The sequence below is a fragment of the Ruditapes philippinarum genome, unplaced genomic scaffold, assembly GCF_026571515.1.
Source record: "Ruditapes philippinarum isolate M1 unplaced genomic scaffold, ASM2657151v2 ctg6492_1_1_1_1, whole genome shotgun sequence".
In the NCBI taxonomy this organism is placed as follows: domain Eukaryota; kingdom Metazoa; phylum Mollusca; class Bivalvia; order Venerida; family Veneridae; genus Ruditapes; species Ruditapes philippinarum.
This window is the reverse complement of record NW_026856060.1, coordinates 57,245-72,585: the sequence shown is the minus strand read 5'-3', so window position 1 is coordinate 72,585 and position 15,341 is coordinate 57,245. Positions and strand designations below refer to the sequence as shown.

Here is a 15,341-nt window from a genome sequence, read left to right as displayed (position 1 = left end):
TTTTCGGCATCATTTCCAAGACAAATATTGCTCGATTCGAAAAGGAAAATAGCCGTAAGTATTTTATTTCTGCCCCGATTTCTTTGGGATATGCACCATTCTTCGGAGAAAAATATAAGCTTGCCATAGAATAGTGTTTTCCCTTCAGTATATAAGCCGTTTTATCAAACACATTGCATAACCTTGAAAGTTGCTTGTATACGAGCGGACTTCAGTTTCAAGCTATTTCGTTTTCTTGTATTACCTGACCTACGCCATGATTTAAAAGTCGTGATTACATCAACCGGGAGTACGGAAGGCAAAATCCTACTTTAATATGTTTATATTGCAATTATTTATGGCATAAATCTGAACTTTTTCTTCAATTGACAATTATGGCACCAGATCCAAGCCAAAATTTTGGACTACAGTTTAAAGCAGTTTTCAGAATTGGTTACTAATGCGAAGAAACATGAATTCCGTTCTCTTTCTATAATAACGACTATTCTTATAGAAAAATCTTGAGAAAAAAAATATGCCTCGCATTGTAATAACGCATAGCCCCCGAGTATTAATCAGATTGACGAGTGTTTTGGTGTTCTTTCCTTTTTGTATCATAGTCAAACATAAAAACACGTTTCCTGTTGTCACAATATGAAACCCCTGAAAACAAGAACTGGTTGAACCGGGTGATGCTCCCCGAGAAGGTTTTGGACACAGGAAAGCTTTAAAAAAAATGAACAAAGGGCAAAAACTCCAAAATTAGGCAAGGCAGTGTTATGATTTTTGCTCCGCACTTCTATTCAATGAGATCTATCTATCTATAAAGTTTTGTGATGATATCTCTTATAGTTTCAGAGTTATGTCCCGGGTAAAATTCAAAGTGAAAAAATGAACAAAAGGGCAATAACTCCAAAAGTAGACAAGGCTGTGTTTAGGTTCTTAAGCATTGCAGCTATATCCAATGAGATCTATCTACCAACAAAGTTTCATGTTGATATCTCTAATAGTTTTAGAGTGATGTCCCGGACAAAAGTCAAAAAGTAAAAATAAATAAAGGGCAATACCTTCAAAAGTCAGAGTTATAATTCTTTAGCACTGCACTTCTACCCAATCAGACCTATCTACCTACAAATTTTCATGTTGATATCTCTTATAATTTTAGAGAAATGTCCCGGACAAAGTTCAAAGTGTCAAAATGAACAAAAGGCGATAACTCCAAAATTAGGCAAGACAGAGTTATGGTTCTTTACCAGTGCACTTCTACTGAGATCTATCTACCTACAAAGTTTCATGTTGATATCTCTTATACTTTTGGAGTTATGTCCCGGGGCAAAGTTCAAAATGTAAAAATAGACAAAGGGCAATAATTCAAAAATTAGGCATGGCAGAGTAACGGTTCTTGTGCACTGCAAACCTACTCAATGAGATATATCTACCTACAAAGTTTCATGTTGATATCTCTTATAGTTTAAGAGTTATGTCCCGGACAAAGTTCAAAGTGTAAAAATAAACAAAGGGCAATAATTCAAAAATTAGGCAAGGCAGAGTTATGTTTTTTGCATTGCACTTCTATTGAATGAGATCTATCTATCTATAAAGTTTTGTGATGTTATTTCTTATAGTTTTAGAGTTATGTCCCGGACAAAGTTCAAAGAGTAGAAATAAACAAAGGGCAATAATTCAAAAATTAGACAAGGCAGAGTTACGGTTCTTGTGCACTGCACACCTACTCTATGAGATATATTTACCTACAAAGTTTGTACAAAATGTTGATACCTCTTGTTGTTTCAAAGTTATGTCCCGGACAAGAAAAGCGGACGGACGGACGGACGGACGGACACACTTCTTCGTTAACACTAGCGGTCACATTTTTGACTCAATCATCAGCAACCTTTGTCAGGATGCTTGTCAAGGTAATAGCTCGAATGAATTAGAACATGGGTCATCTCGGGTGAAAATCTAGGTCACAGGATCTAAAAATAGATAAACCTTGTTAACACGCTAGTGGTCAAATTTTTTACTCAATTGTCATCAAACTTATTCAGGATGTTTGTCTAGGTAATTGCTAGGATAAGTTCGAACATGGGTCATCTCGGATAAAAAACAAGGTCACAGGAGCTAAAAATAGAAAAATCTTGTTTACACTCTAGTGGCTACTGTTTTGATCGAAATCTCCTAGAAATTGGTCTGAAAGTTTGTTTTGATGATTTCTAGGTCATATTTGAATATGGGTCACCTGGGGTCAAAAACTAGGGGACACCGCCCAAATATGAAAAAAAACTTTTAACACTCTGGTGGTCACATTTTTGACTCAATTGTCATCAAACTTAGTCAGGATGCTTGTCTAGGTAATTGCTTAGATGAGTTCGAACATGGGTCACCTCGGATGAAAAATTAGGTCACAGGAGCTAAAAATACAAAAATCTTGTTAACACTCTAATGGCTACTGTTTTGACCGAAATATCCTGGATATTGATCTGAAAGTTTGTTTTGATGATTTCTAGGTCAAGTTCGAATATGGATCACCTGGGGTCAAAAACTAGGTCGCACCACCCATATATGGAAAAACCTTGTTAACACTCTAGAGGTCTCAATTGTCATCAAACTTGGTCAGGATGCTTGTCTAGGTAATAACTCGCATGAGTTCGAACATGGGTCACCTCGGATGAAAAACTAAGTCACAGAAGCTAAAAATAGAAAAATCTTGTTAGGTAATTGCTTAGATGAGTTCGAACATGGGTCACCTCGGATGAAAAATTAGGTCACAGGAGCTAAAAATAGAAAAATCTTGTTAACACTCTAATGGCTACTGTTTTGACCGAAATATCCTGGATATTGATCTGAAAGTTTGTTTTGATGATTTCTAGGTCAAGTTCGAATATGGATCACCTGGGGTCAAAAACTAGGCCGCACCACCCATATATGGAAAAACCTTGTTAACACTCTAGAGGTCTCAATTGTCATCAAACTTGGTCAGGATGCTTGTCTAGGTAATAACTCGCATGAGTTCGAACATGGGTCACCTCGGATGAAAAACTAAGTCACAGAAGCTAAAAATAGAAAAATCTTGTTAACACTCTAGTGGCTACTGTTTTGATCCAATTATCCTGGAAAATGGTCTGAAAGTTTGTTCTGATGATTTCTAGGTCAAGTTCGAATATGGTTCAAAAACTAGGTCACACCGCCCAAATATGGAAAAAACATTGTTAACATTTTTACTCCATTGTCATCAATCTTGGTCAGGATGCATGTCTAGGTAATTACTTGGATGAGTTCGAACATGGGTCAACTCGGGTGAAAAACTAGGTCACAGGAGCTAAAAATAGAAAAATCTTGTTTACACTCTAATGGCTACTGTTTTGATCCAATTATCCTGGAAATTGGTCTGAAAGTTTGTTTTGATGATTTCTAGATTAAATTTGAATATGGGTCACCTTGGGTCAAAAACTAGGTCACACTGCTCAAATATGGAAAATCCTTGTTAACAGTCTAGTGGTCACATGTCATGAAACTTGATCAGAATGCTTGTCTAGGTAATTGCTCAGATGAGTTCGATGGGCCAGGTGAGCGATCTAGGACCATCTTGGCCCTGTTGTTTGTTTACTTGTCCGAAATATCGAAAGGAAAGAATTAATCTTTTTTACCGAATTAAGGCAATTTCACCCTTTAAATGTCCAATTATTTTTTAATTGGTAACAAAGAGTTCTCTTTAGAAAATCATAATAAAATATTTTTGACTGTTCAGCATGTCATAAAAGTAACCAAACTCTTTTGATTTTAAAATCAAACCAGCATAATCTCAATACATATGAATGTACTTTTCTTTCATATTTGAAAAACAACAGACAATATTCTTTTTTTTCTTCTTTTTGTTCCTTCTTTATTTCCTTTTCTCAATATCTATTTGCATTCTGTTTGTTTTTGTTATATTTGGCTATTGTACATGTTTTCTAAGTCATTGAAACGTAAATTATACAAAAATCAGTCAACAGTGTTCAATACTATTCAATTGTTTTCATTGTTCTTTCTTACCTACCGGTATTATCATTTTTATCTTTTTTTTTTTTTTTTTTTTTTTTTTGGGAAAGCCAAGTACTATAATAATATATATTATATGTGTGTGTTTAGTTACTTAGAACTATCTAACTGGTAGTCATTCTTGTAAAATATGTTCTTTTACATATTGCATCAGGGAAGACCCGTTGCTAATGTTGAGAGAACCTGTGGGACATATATATTATACCATTGTACTGTAACTGTCTTTACATGTATACATGTATATATTTCATTTTTGGCAATAAAATATATTTAATTCAAATCAATAATATTTTGATTATGTGAATTTAACTTGTAATGCTGGGCCCATTTGTAGTTGTGAAGGTCATAATGTCGAAAATAATTAAGTAAACTATTTCTGTGGTCTATCATAATCGACGTTGGTGATGGGGGATATGCACCCCCTCTCCCTGGTTGATATTATATATAATAATGTCTGCACTAAATATACAGGTAAATAATTGCAGCACTGACAACTTAGACTTACATTAACATGCTTTCACATTCTTGAGAAAATTACCCTAATTAATTAATTATTATGGAATTAGCAACCATTGTCCAGTGCTTACTATTAAACTCCACGTGCTCGGTATTTTTTATCATTAGAGGTCTTTTGCACAGCGCTCAGATTTCTGACATATTCTTGTATTTCACGGTTAAATAAAAAAAATTAACGCGCTTTCTTTTTGCAGTGATTCATCACTTATCATCAATATATATAGATCTTATTTCATTTTCCCGTAATTCTCTCCCTTTAATGCTTTAATTTGCTGTCATTATATATTGTTTTATAACATGACTTATAAATGAAAATTCAATTCTACAGGCTTCTATATTTTCCATAACATCATAACTTAAAAACATTTTTTCATTATCCATAATTGTCTAGAAACAATATAGCCATAATCGTTCCTACTAAAGATGTTATTCGTCGTTTCATTCAATATACGCTTTTTCATTCAATAAAATTTCGCCGGCTCATTCTGTATGCACAGACCTTGGACCAAAGCGAGGCTCTGAACCGAACATTTGCTGGTACCGATAAAAATATGCGGTGTGTATGTAAGTGCGCCTTAGTGGCTGGTGTCCTGGTGTCCGCTTTCAATTTATTGTACGCCATTAATTATGCTATTCCATGAATAAAATTCGATGATGAAACGGCTTTCATTCTTAATAGTTAACTTTGTTTGACCAACATATAACTAAAAAATAATATTTCTGTCCATTTAAAGGATGCTATATTTGATTTGTATTCGTTTAATCAAAGAAATGTTTTATGTTTTAAGATTTATCGATTGCTGTTCCATTTGCTAAACTACCCTAAATTTTACCACACCCTGTTTGTAGCAGAGGCTATGCAGAAGCTGAACCAATATTAGCGTCTGTTATTTTGGATGTTATCTGCACAAGGAGCCAAGATAGGGCTTTCGGTTTGTTTTTAATTTGAAGGAGGGGTTCTTTCCGGGGCCCGTGACGCCGGTATTATATTAAGACTGGGGCAGGAACTCCGTAAAATCGACCTGACTCACTGACCGTGAGCGTCAGGTCTATCCAAGATGGCGTGCTGTCTGAGCGCTGAACAACAGGAACAAAAACGCATCAATCAGGAGATCGAAAGACAATTGCGCAAAGACAAAAGGGATGCTAGAAGAGAACTTAAACTTTTATTACTTGGTGGGTATAATTTATCCCATGATGGTTGAAAAAACGGATTATTTAGCTGAAGACAGTTCAGTTGCATCCAAATCTGATGCAGAGTCGGCCATCTTGAATATTAATAATTATTAAAATCTTGTGTTTTTCACATAAAATTCGTGTTGACAGTTGTGTTTATAACTCGTTGATGTATTATGTAGAACATCATCTGGAATGTTAACGTCATAAAGTTAATAATGACCTGTTACACCATCCTGTTTTGATAAAAAATACTGATTCATTTGTCAATTCTATTTTTGCATAATGATTATCTTCTGTTGCTGGTAAAATGTGCAAATTCAATGCTGATGCCATTAGCACATTGAAAGAACACTTATATCAGAATTGCATAATTAGACTAAATTTCAGTCTTCTATGTTTTGAATATATCTTTGTCAGCTGGAACAGCTTTTGGTTCATAGTTTTCATGGACACTAGCCTGACATGTGTATGCATCAAAACATTTGATTTGATTTCCCCGAAAATGAAATTACTGACAGAAAAAAGAATTTCAAATAAGTTCTAGATGTTGGGAGTAAAGTAACAACTGTTTTAATCAATAATCGCAGTGATTTTCCTACATATATAACAGACTCCGAAAAAGGGCCTCTTCCCAATTGAAATTTTCTTTAAAATCATGCAGTTTTCCCAAAAATCTGAACTGAAGCATGCTTTTTTCTTCCCAAATTAGCAATTTTAGCGATAATTTTTCCCAAAATCAAGAGGCTAAGGCTTCTTCCCAATTAAGCGAGAAAAATCACTGAATCGTTGTTCTTGACATGTAAGGCCTAAAAAAAAAATTGTTTTGTTAGGGTAACATGCTCTCAAGGAATAGGTAGGGTAGGTCGGATTTTTTTTTTTTTTTTTTTTTTTCACCAGTATATTGAAATTTAGATATGGAAATTTCTGACATCCCTCCCGGGTGGCACAAATACATCCCTTCTATGTTTTCAAAAGACATTTCAGGTGTAACAATCTTAAACTCTCAGCGTTCTTCTGGTGAAGATCACACGCCGTTTTACAAATATTGACGATGTGATCCGCCATTTTGTAACTAAGAGCGGCGATAAAACCTGTACCGTACCCAGGGCTCATCCTGGGGGGAAATTTTAGGGAGAAGTGACTTCCTCGTGAAAAATCGGCAGAAGGGAAACATCCCAATGTGTATGCATTAACATGCATGGCTATACATCCTTTAACTAGAATAGAAACACAATCTATTTATCAGCTATTTATAAGCTTTCTCATATATTTTTGATAATAATGTGTAAGAAAACTATGATGAATAAATTAACTTTATATTTTTACTTTCCAGATAAAGTTACATTGGATAATGATTAATAAAATCTGTCTATCCTGTTCTGTTTACAGAAATTTCTTTTATGATCTTCTATGTTGTATTGTCATATTTATGTGCATATAATTATGCTTATAAAACAATTTTCAAATATCGAAGAATATGTAAAATATGTACTGCAAACATTTGTGCACATTATATTTGATCACTAAAATTATATACATTCATTTCTTATTGAAAAATTCGACTGAGAAATTATAGAAAATAAATTTCTAATTACCTCCCTTTATTTTCATTAAATGTTAAACTGGGTAATATCTTTATAAATAATGCTTTTTGAAATTTACAATATTAATAAATCTTAATCTGAGCGTCATATTTATGACATTAAAACAAATATATATATATTGAAACAATAAGAACACTTCTTTCCTGACAAATTTTGTTGTTATATACATGAGCACATGATATACGACCGATATGTCGCATATGCCGATCATGATTCGTAGTTTTAGGATGTCGTGCCCACGTGCGTACAAGCTGTGTCAAATTTGGCATTTCTACAAAGATAACAATGCAAAACACCCTCACTGTCTACAACATACCAATCATAAGATTTTTGCGAATTGACTAACAGTTTTGTGATAGCCGTGAAAAACCCATTGCACATCGCCTTTACTTCGGTTAAACACCGCGTGTATATCAATTAGGGAAGATTTGCACGTGTTTAGTTGATCGGAAAAAAATTAATCTATAATTATCGCCAAATCCCGTATTAAACTCGCAAAATATACCCGTTTCGGGCCGATGCTCTCATTATTTACTGTTTAGAGTAGGCGGTCTATCGCTTTGCATACAGGTAGAAGGGTAGTATATAGCGATGCTCTGATTGGATAATGATAATTAGCAGTCGTCATATGGGCGGATACAATCTCTGCTCTTTACATCGGCAAGTAATTACTCTTTGGGAATTAAGATTTTATCAGCGATGTTGACTTCTCTTTGATCAATTGGGAGAGCGAAATGGAAATATACAGAGCGAAATTTTCGCCTGAATTGCCCTTCACACTGCTCATTGAGTACCTCAATAATACGGTATTTTCATGGATTTTTTTTTTTTTTTTTTTTTGGACACGAAAAAAACGGTAGGGTCGGCGCATATTATTAGGTAGGTTCGGGTGACCCGAACAAAACAATTTTTTTTTTTAGGCCTAACTTTCCAATATATAAAAGCAATAGTTTGACATTTTTAGGCAAGTTTAAAAAAACTGTCTGGGCCAATACACAGTATATAAACAGATCTACTTCCTGTTATTGGTTAAAATGCATGTGCTGAAAAGGCTCCCAAGACAAGTAAAATGATCTGAAGTAGCTCATAATTTTTATTGCAAGGTGGGGTACACATTGAAATGTATCTTTATGGGGTTCATAGATTTTATTTCCAATATTTCACAGCCTGATAAAGGCTGTTTCCCCTAGGCCAAAAAGGAATTTCCGCCTAAAAAGGCTATGTGATATCCTGAAATCAATTTAAATGCCCGTTACACATTATTCACAATAACTCTGACTCAGGCCGTAATAAATCCACTCGACCCCTCGTATTTGCTAGTAAAATGTTCAGGTCGGTCAAGTAAAAAATTTATCAATCTCACCTGACAGGGCGAGATCCAAATGATGTTTCTCTAAAAATTTAGTATAAATGTTAATGTCATTTCAATCGCAATACTGTCAACCAGAAACTGACCTTATGACTAAGTATAAAACTTTACTGAGTGAGGCAAAGTCCAACATTATTATGGACATCATGTAAAAACCACCATTAAGTTATAGACTCAGTCATTTAATCTTCCTGTTAAACCTAGGAATAGCATAGCATATTTTATAGCCGTTATTGGCAGTGTTGCATCTAGGCCTCGCGATTGCGTGATTTGCTCATATTTTATGCAGATCACCCATTTTAATGAAGTCATTGCACGCCAAGTCGCGCATCTGACGATCTTTTCAACCTTATTCAGTTTATCTTCATTGTTTCTTGAACGCTTCAGGCCTTCAGTCATGTTTGTTTTCACTCGCGGTTATGACTAAATTACCGACTAAATCGCGTGTAGCAGCTGACAGGGTCATCTCGCTTGTATTTGGTAGTATTCCTCAATATTTTATCGACCCATATATTATTTTTTCCATTTCCGTTGTCGAGCGGACGATTGCTGTCAAAAATGTCTGAACGTAAAATAAATGAATTATTTTCATATTGTTATGTAAGGTAAATGTATGTCCCCCACATTTTTTCAAATCCCCCACATTTTTCAGTTGAGTGGGGGGACAACCCCCAATAATTTTGAAATTCTAGATGCAACACTGTATTGGGTCATATTCTCAATTGAAAATAGTAGATCTATATTATTTTCCAAATCCACAGGAAAAAATTCCCAATTGAAAGTTAAATAATAAAAATATTGAATAAAAATTATAAAATATTTGCGAATAAGGGCTTCTTCACTGTAATAGTGCTTCTAAAAATGTTTGAAGATGCCATCCTAGACAGTGATTGTTTGCATCCATTTAATTACTGCAAAATTTCAATCATGCATTTTTTTCCAATTTTTAACATAACACTGCTGAAATTCCCAATTCCATGTGTATGGGTCGTGTTCCCAAAATCCTGGAAAAAATCCCTGCCTACAACTAATTACAGAATCAGACCACACAGACAAATGCCTACCGACAATTTTCTGTAGGATTCTAGTACATTTGAAATTTTAGTCTTTAAAAAAATGAAAACGGACGGTTATGTTTAAAAAATGGCTTTTGTCTTTATTGAATAAGAATGATTACTAGTATGCTAATTGCTTTATGATATATTTCAGGGTTGAAATGCAGAAAACACAAGTTTCTGTTATAATATGTGATGAAAACAAGAATGACCACCTCAAATTTCTAAACAAACCTTAGAAAAATCTTTATGACCCTCAGTGTATTTAATGATTTATTTTTAATGGGGGCGTCCGTTGCCAAGTGGTTACAGGGCCCTCGATCAACCAAATCTGCGGCCGATATTCGGCCGCAGTCCCCAACCAAAATAGTATGTTTTTTTCCCCCTAACAGAGGTAAAAATTCCCCCTCAAAACATATAAAGTGTTAAAGAGAAAAAATGAAAACTAATGTTGTTTTTGAAAATTAAAATCCATCTATTTGACGTCTATTTTGTAAATTGAATATCGTACAGTACATGTCTGAACGTTTCTGTTTGTTTTTTCCCCCAAAATCTACCGTCACATATTGGCCTTTCATCCTGTAAAAATGCTAAAATTCCAACAGAAATATGCAGAAAAAATCACAATTCCCATCAACAATTTGATTCATGAAATCATTTTTTTTTTGTCTTCAAATGTTACATCAACCACGGTAAATTTTGCCGTAAATTACAAACTTGTAAGTTTTGTTTTCATGATACTTTATTAAATAACTGATGAAAAATGATCTTATAATAAACAATCAATTTAATTTTATATAATTTACATCAGAAACAACTAGAATCGTGGATGTGTAAACAGAAAACAAACAAACTTGCATTTGTCACATATTTTCGCGATGCCGATTTTTACGAATGTTTTACAAAGTCAAGAAAAGGAAGCTTTGTCTTGTAAAAGGGGTGTTAGAACACTAGAAATGTAGTTTATGAATAGAATTTACTTTAGGTCCATGTATTGTTCATATTACTGGAAATGGAGACATTTGTCTGAATGTGTTTCTAAATGCTTTTTTTTTTTTTGGGGGGGGGGGTGAATTATAAAGAAAGCTAAGCTGCATAAACATCACTTCTGAACAGTTTAGTGTTACCTATTTGGGATTTTTTAAAAAAAACAATATGCATGTAAATAAAAAAACAGCTGATATTTAAATAAGTTTATTTGATATTTGACCATAAAAGAAAAAGAGAAAAATTCCCCCCATACAACCAAAATTCCCCCTGCTGAGGGTAGCGACCCGCTTCCCCCAAATTGGATTTAGGGCCCTGGGTTATGGTCAACAACCTCAAACCACTTGCCCCTCACCACTGTGCGTTTAAATTTCGAAAGGGACTACGGATTTTTTCATGTGAGGAAGCTATCCAGCTAGCTTACAGAATGTCGGTGGTTCTACTAAGGTGCCCGCTTGTGCCTGAAATAATGCACGGAAGGTCTGAGGTCTTCATCCACCAGTAAAGCTGGAACGTCGCCATATGACCTGTGCTGTGTCGGTGTGACGTAAAACCCAAAACAAACAAGCAAATAAATTGTTTATGAAAATAATGTCAGGTCTTCGATACATGTATTTTCTTATGCAGGGACGGGAGAGAGTGGGAAGAGTACATTTATCAAACAGATGAGGATTATCCATGGTACAGGCTATTCCGAGGATGACAAAAGAAGCTTCATCAAGATAGTGTACCAGAATATCTTTATGGCAATGAATGCAATGATACGAGCTATGGACACATTGAAAATCAGCTACAAAGACCCTAACAATGAGGTATATTGTTGATTAATCTTGAACATTTTCTTACCCGTTAAACTTCTTATTCTTGTATTCTTTATATTCCATATATCTCGTCTGCTAAACCAATTTTATCTTTGAACAAAATTTAATTTTTAAAAACTTTTTTATTAGTATTTGCTCTCAAGTTTTCCTATATAAATGGCATGTGTTGTTGCAAAGAAAGATATGCTGGAATTGACATTTAAAGCACACAATTTCACTTACACAGGTGTGTAAGATGAGTTTTTCTTGCATATCAGATGGGATTATCTACTGTTTACACTGTTGCTTGAAAAACAAGTCTTTAACCCTCTATGTAAGACAGGTCACATGCTTTAAGTAAATCATTCCCGTGCCTTTTATGGATGAATTTCGTTCATAGTATGTCCTAATTTTCCTTTGAAGAAAGAAGTTGTAAGAAAAAAGTGGTACCTGAAAATATTAGTTTTCGTAATTTCTTTCCAAAATATAATTAATATTTAATATACAAGAAACAGAATCAAACACCGGCTCTTGTTATAGACAGGAGTATCTAGCTCTAAGGTAAATGTTTAGCAGAAACTCCGCAGAGCCTTGTTTCTGTCATAAACAGTTACCCTAATTTCAGTCAGTACCGAAAGCCGGTCGGTAGATACCCCCGAAGCCAGTATATGATTCGTATGTCTTGCACTGGTGTAAAAAGGAGAAGTTCTGTCAAATTTGCATTGTAATTTAAAAATTTTGATGGAATTACCATGTATAAGGAAATGCCCCGTTTCCTTACTGATACAGTTAAGTTACAACTTTTTTTAAGTTGGCAATTTTATATTTTTTGCAACAGCTATGTTTTTCATAATACAAAACTTCAGTGTTGTTACTAATAGAAGGTTGAAGGAAAATGAAAAAGATACATTTGAATTCAGATTTTTCATTTAGAAATATCAACTTATTGTTTTTAAGTTTAAAAAATTTAGCTAGTTTAGAACAATTCGAAGGAGTTTTTCAACTGTTTTGAAAATTGAGAATACTTAGACTCCCTATGATCAGTCTCTATTTTTAGCTCACCTCTGACAAAGTGACATGGTGAGCTTTTGTGATCACTTTTCGTCCGGTGTCTGTCGGTCCGTAAACTTTTACTTCAAACGACATCTCCTCATAAACCGCTACGAAATCATCTGGTAAAAACCCCAAATGGCTAGAGCTTAGATATTAAGCATGAAACATCTTCTAGTGGGTGTCTACCAAGTTTGTTCAAATAAAAGCCCTGGGGTAAAAATTGGCCTCACCCTAGGGGGTCACTGTTTTTTCCTTTATGTATATAGTAAAAACTTTAAAAAAATCTTCTTATAAAAACCCCAAAAAGCTAGAGCTTAGATATTAAGCATGAAACATCTTCTAATGGGTGTCTTCCAAGCTTGTTCAAATAAGGGTTCTTTGGTTAAAATTGGCCTGCCTTAGAGGTCATAGTTTTTCCATTTATGTATATAGTAAAAACTTGAAATATCTTCTACCTAGTTTGTTCCAATGAAGCCCCTGGCATAAAATTGGCCTTGGCCTAAGGGCCTATATACAGGTGAGTGATTTCAGGGCCATCATGGCCCTCTTGTTAATACATGACAGGAATTTTTCTTTGGTTTATTTTATAGCCGATACTCGGTCATATTACCAATTGAAAATAGTATATTATTTTCCCAATGCACAGGAAAAAAATCCCAATTGAAAGTTACAAAATAAAAAATATTGAATAACAAATTCTATAGTCTTTGAAAATAAGGGCTTCTTCACTGTTATAGTGCTTAAATGTTAGTAGATGCCATCCTAGACAGTGATTCTTTGCATTCTTTTAATCACTGCAAAATCGAAATTGTGCGATTTCCCCGAATTTTTAACAAAACATTGATGAAATTCGCAATTCCATGGGTATGGGTCATGTTCCTAAAATCATGGGAAAAAAACTTGCATGGATGTGAAACTTTTTCAAATGCTTATGTCACTGATTTAGCTATGCATTACTGCTACCAAGCAAAATTCTGCTGTGGTTCAGTCAGAACGTAGTGTCAAATCTTTAACTTTCATGTCCTTTGTTTGTTGTGGCATTTGTTGTTTTTGTTCATACTAGAATAACTAAATGGTAAAAAATTGAAGCATCTATGGTTACATCACATTAGTTAGTCAAACTATGATCGTTGAAGTGGTCAAAGTATAAGTGTGTAAGATAGACAAACTCATAAAGTTTATAAAGCTTACTGTAAAAAAAGTTTATTTTGCTTTTACATTAGTTAGATTAGATAAGGCAGTGTTTTGATACGGCTGATATTGGGTCAAAATTTCACCTCCTGATTTATTTTGCTGTATTCTAAATTGAGATAATGATTTTCCAATGTTCAAGTATTCTTACAGCTTAAGCTTTTAAGTATTTTCAGCAGTTGTGAAAGATCTATAGATGAAGTTTTATTATGATCTTTAAAATAAATTAACATTTGACAGTCATTTCTGAATTAGGTCAGGGCTTTTTTCCCTGGAAATTAGGAAGTGACTAGCCGCTCATTTTAGGAAAAACAAGCTAATTTTTTTTATCAAATTAAGAAAAAAGGATCCAAGTTTAACAACAAAAATGTACATTTAGTTTGATTATTCAAAGAATAGGGACAGCTATTGTACTTGCCCAGGCATTAGCTAAGGCATCGAAACACGAATGGTCATTATCATAACTACTGGTGTGAAACATGTAATTTAGGTTAATATAATATGCAAGGTCAAGGTCACTATTCTTAATATGACAAAATATAGAAATTTTGTCCAGAGCAGATCTTCTCCAAACATAGTGGAATTTTTATGAAACTTCATAGAAATGTTCACCACTAAAAGAAGCAGTGTCACATGCATGAAGTTAAAAGTTATAGAGGTCATACTTAAAGGTTATGAAAATTGCTTGTTCGGAACCAAACTTGCACATTTATTGGGGGAATTTTAATGTAACTTGGGACAAATGTTCACCATTGTGAGGCTTATTGCCGTATTGCGCACATAATCAAGGTCCCTGCTACCAAAGACAAGGTCACAAGAGAAAAGAAGTCAAAGTTTGTGTTTGTACGGGGGACCATTTTAGTTCATTCAATTTATAGAGGTTGTTAAACACAAATGATACCTATTCAATGACTAACAAGTGTGACACATGTAATGTCAGGTTTAAATATTTGCAAGGTTCAAGGTCACTAGAGATGATCAAATGTCTAGATATTTTATGGATATTGTCCAGAGCATATCTCCCATTATGCATATCTATTATGGCATAATAATGCCCACATCTCTGTCAAAAGAGCTTGTGACGGGCGTATTTTGCGACGATGTTGCCCTTGTTTGCGAAAGTATTTACGCTTAAGAATGGGTCATTTCACAAAGTAACATCAAATATACATTTTCAGAGTCCCAGGAACTCATTTTACCAAATTTTATCACTAGTGTACCTAAATTGATCAAGAAAGAAAAAGACATTAATTTTCTGGAATAAATTTCATCATTTAAAGTCATTTAATTATTGGTGATATTAAACCAATGCAGCTACACATTAAAAAAAACAACAACAAAAAGAAAGGAACATTAATTGGATATTGATATTTGATATTGCTTTGATAGTTAATACAAGAAGAAATTTATAATGAGTATTATTGAATAATGAACTTAAAGTTAGTTTCTTTTTTTACAGGAACGTTTGCTAATTTAAATCATCTTTATACATATTAAAACATTATAATTTAATTTAATTGGCGAGAATACGACTTTGATCATTTGAATTTTAAATTTTGAATAAAAA

At 33.9% G+C, this 15,341-nt stretch overlaps 1 protein-coding gene across 2 annotated transcripts in view; it reads left to right on the top strand.

The window, feature by feature from the left end:
- Positions 1–5,389: 5,389 nt before the first annotated feature.
- The window catches only part of LOC132745287 (guanine nucleotide-binding protein G(q) subunit alpha), a 45,755-nt gene continuing 35,803 nt past the window's right edge, over positions 5,390–15,341 (top strand). Inside the window, exons 1-2 of one of the 2 annotated variants that reach the window (XM_060734165.1) lie at positions 5,390–5,712; positions 11,358–11,542. In XM_060734165.1, the coding sequence (XP_060590148.1) occupies positions 5,595–5,712; positions 11,358–11,542 (303 nt within the window). In that variant the 5' untranslated portion in view covers positions 5,390–5,594. The remainder of the gene's footprint in view (positions 5,713–11,357; positions 11,543–15,341) is intronic. The other variant, XM_060734167.1, reaches the window with a different exon arrangement.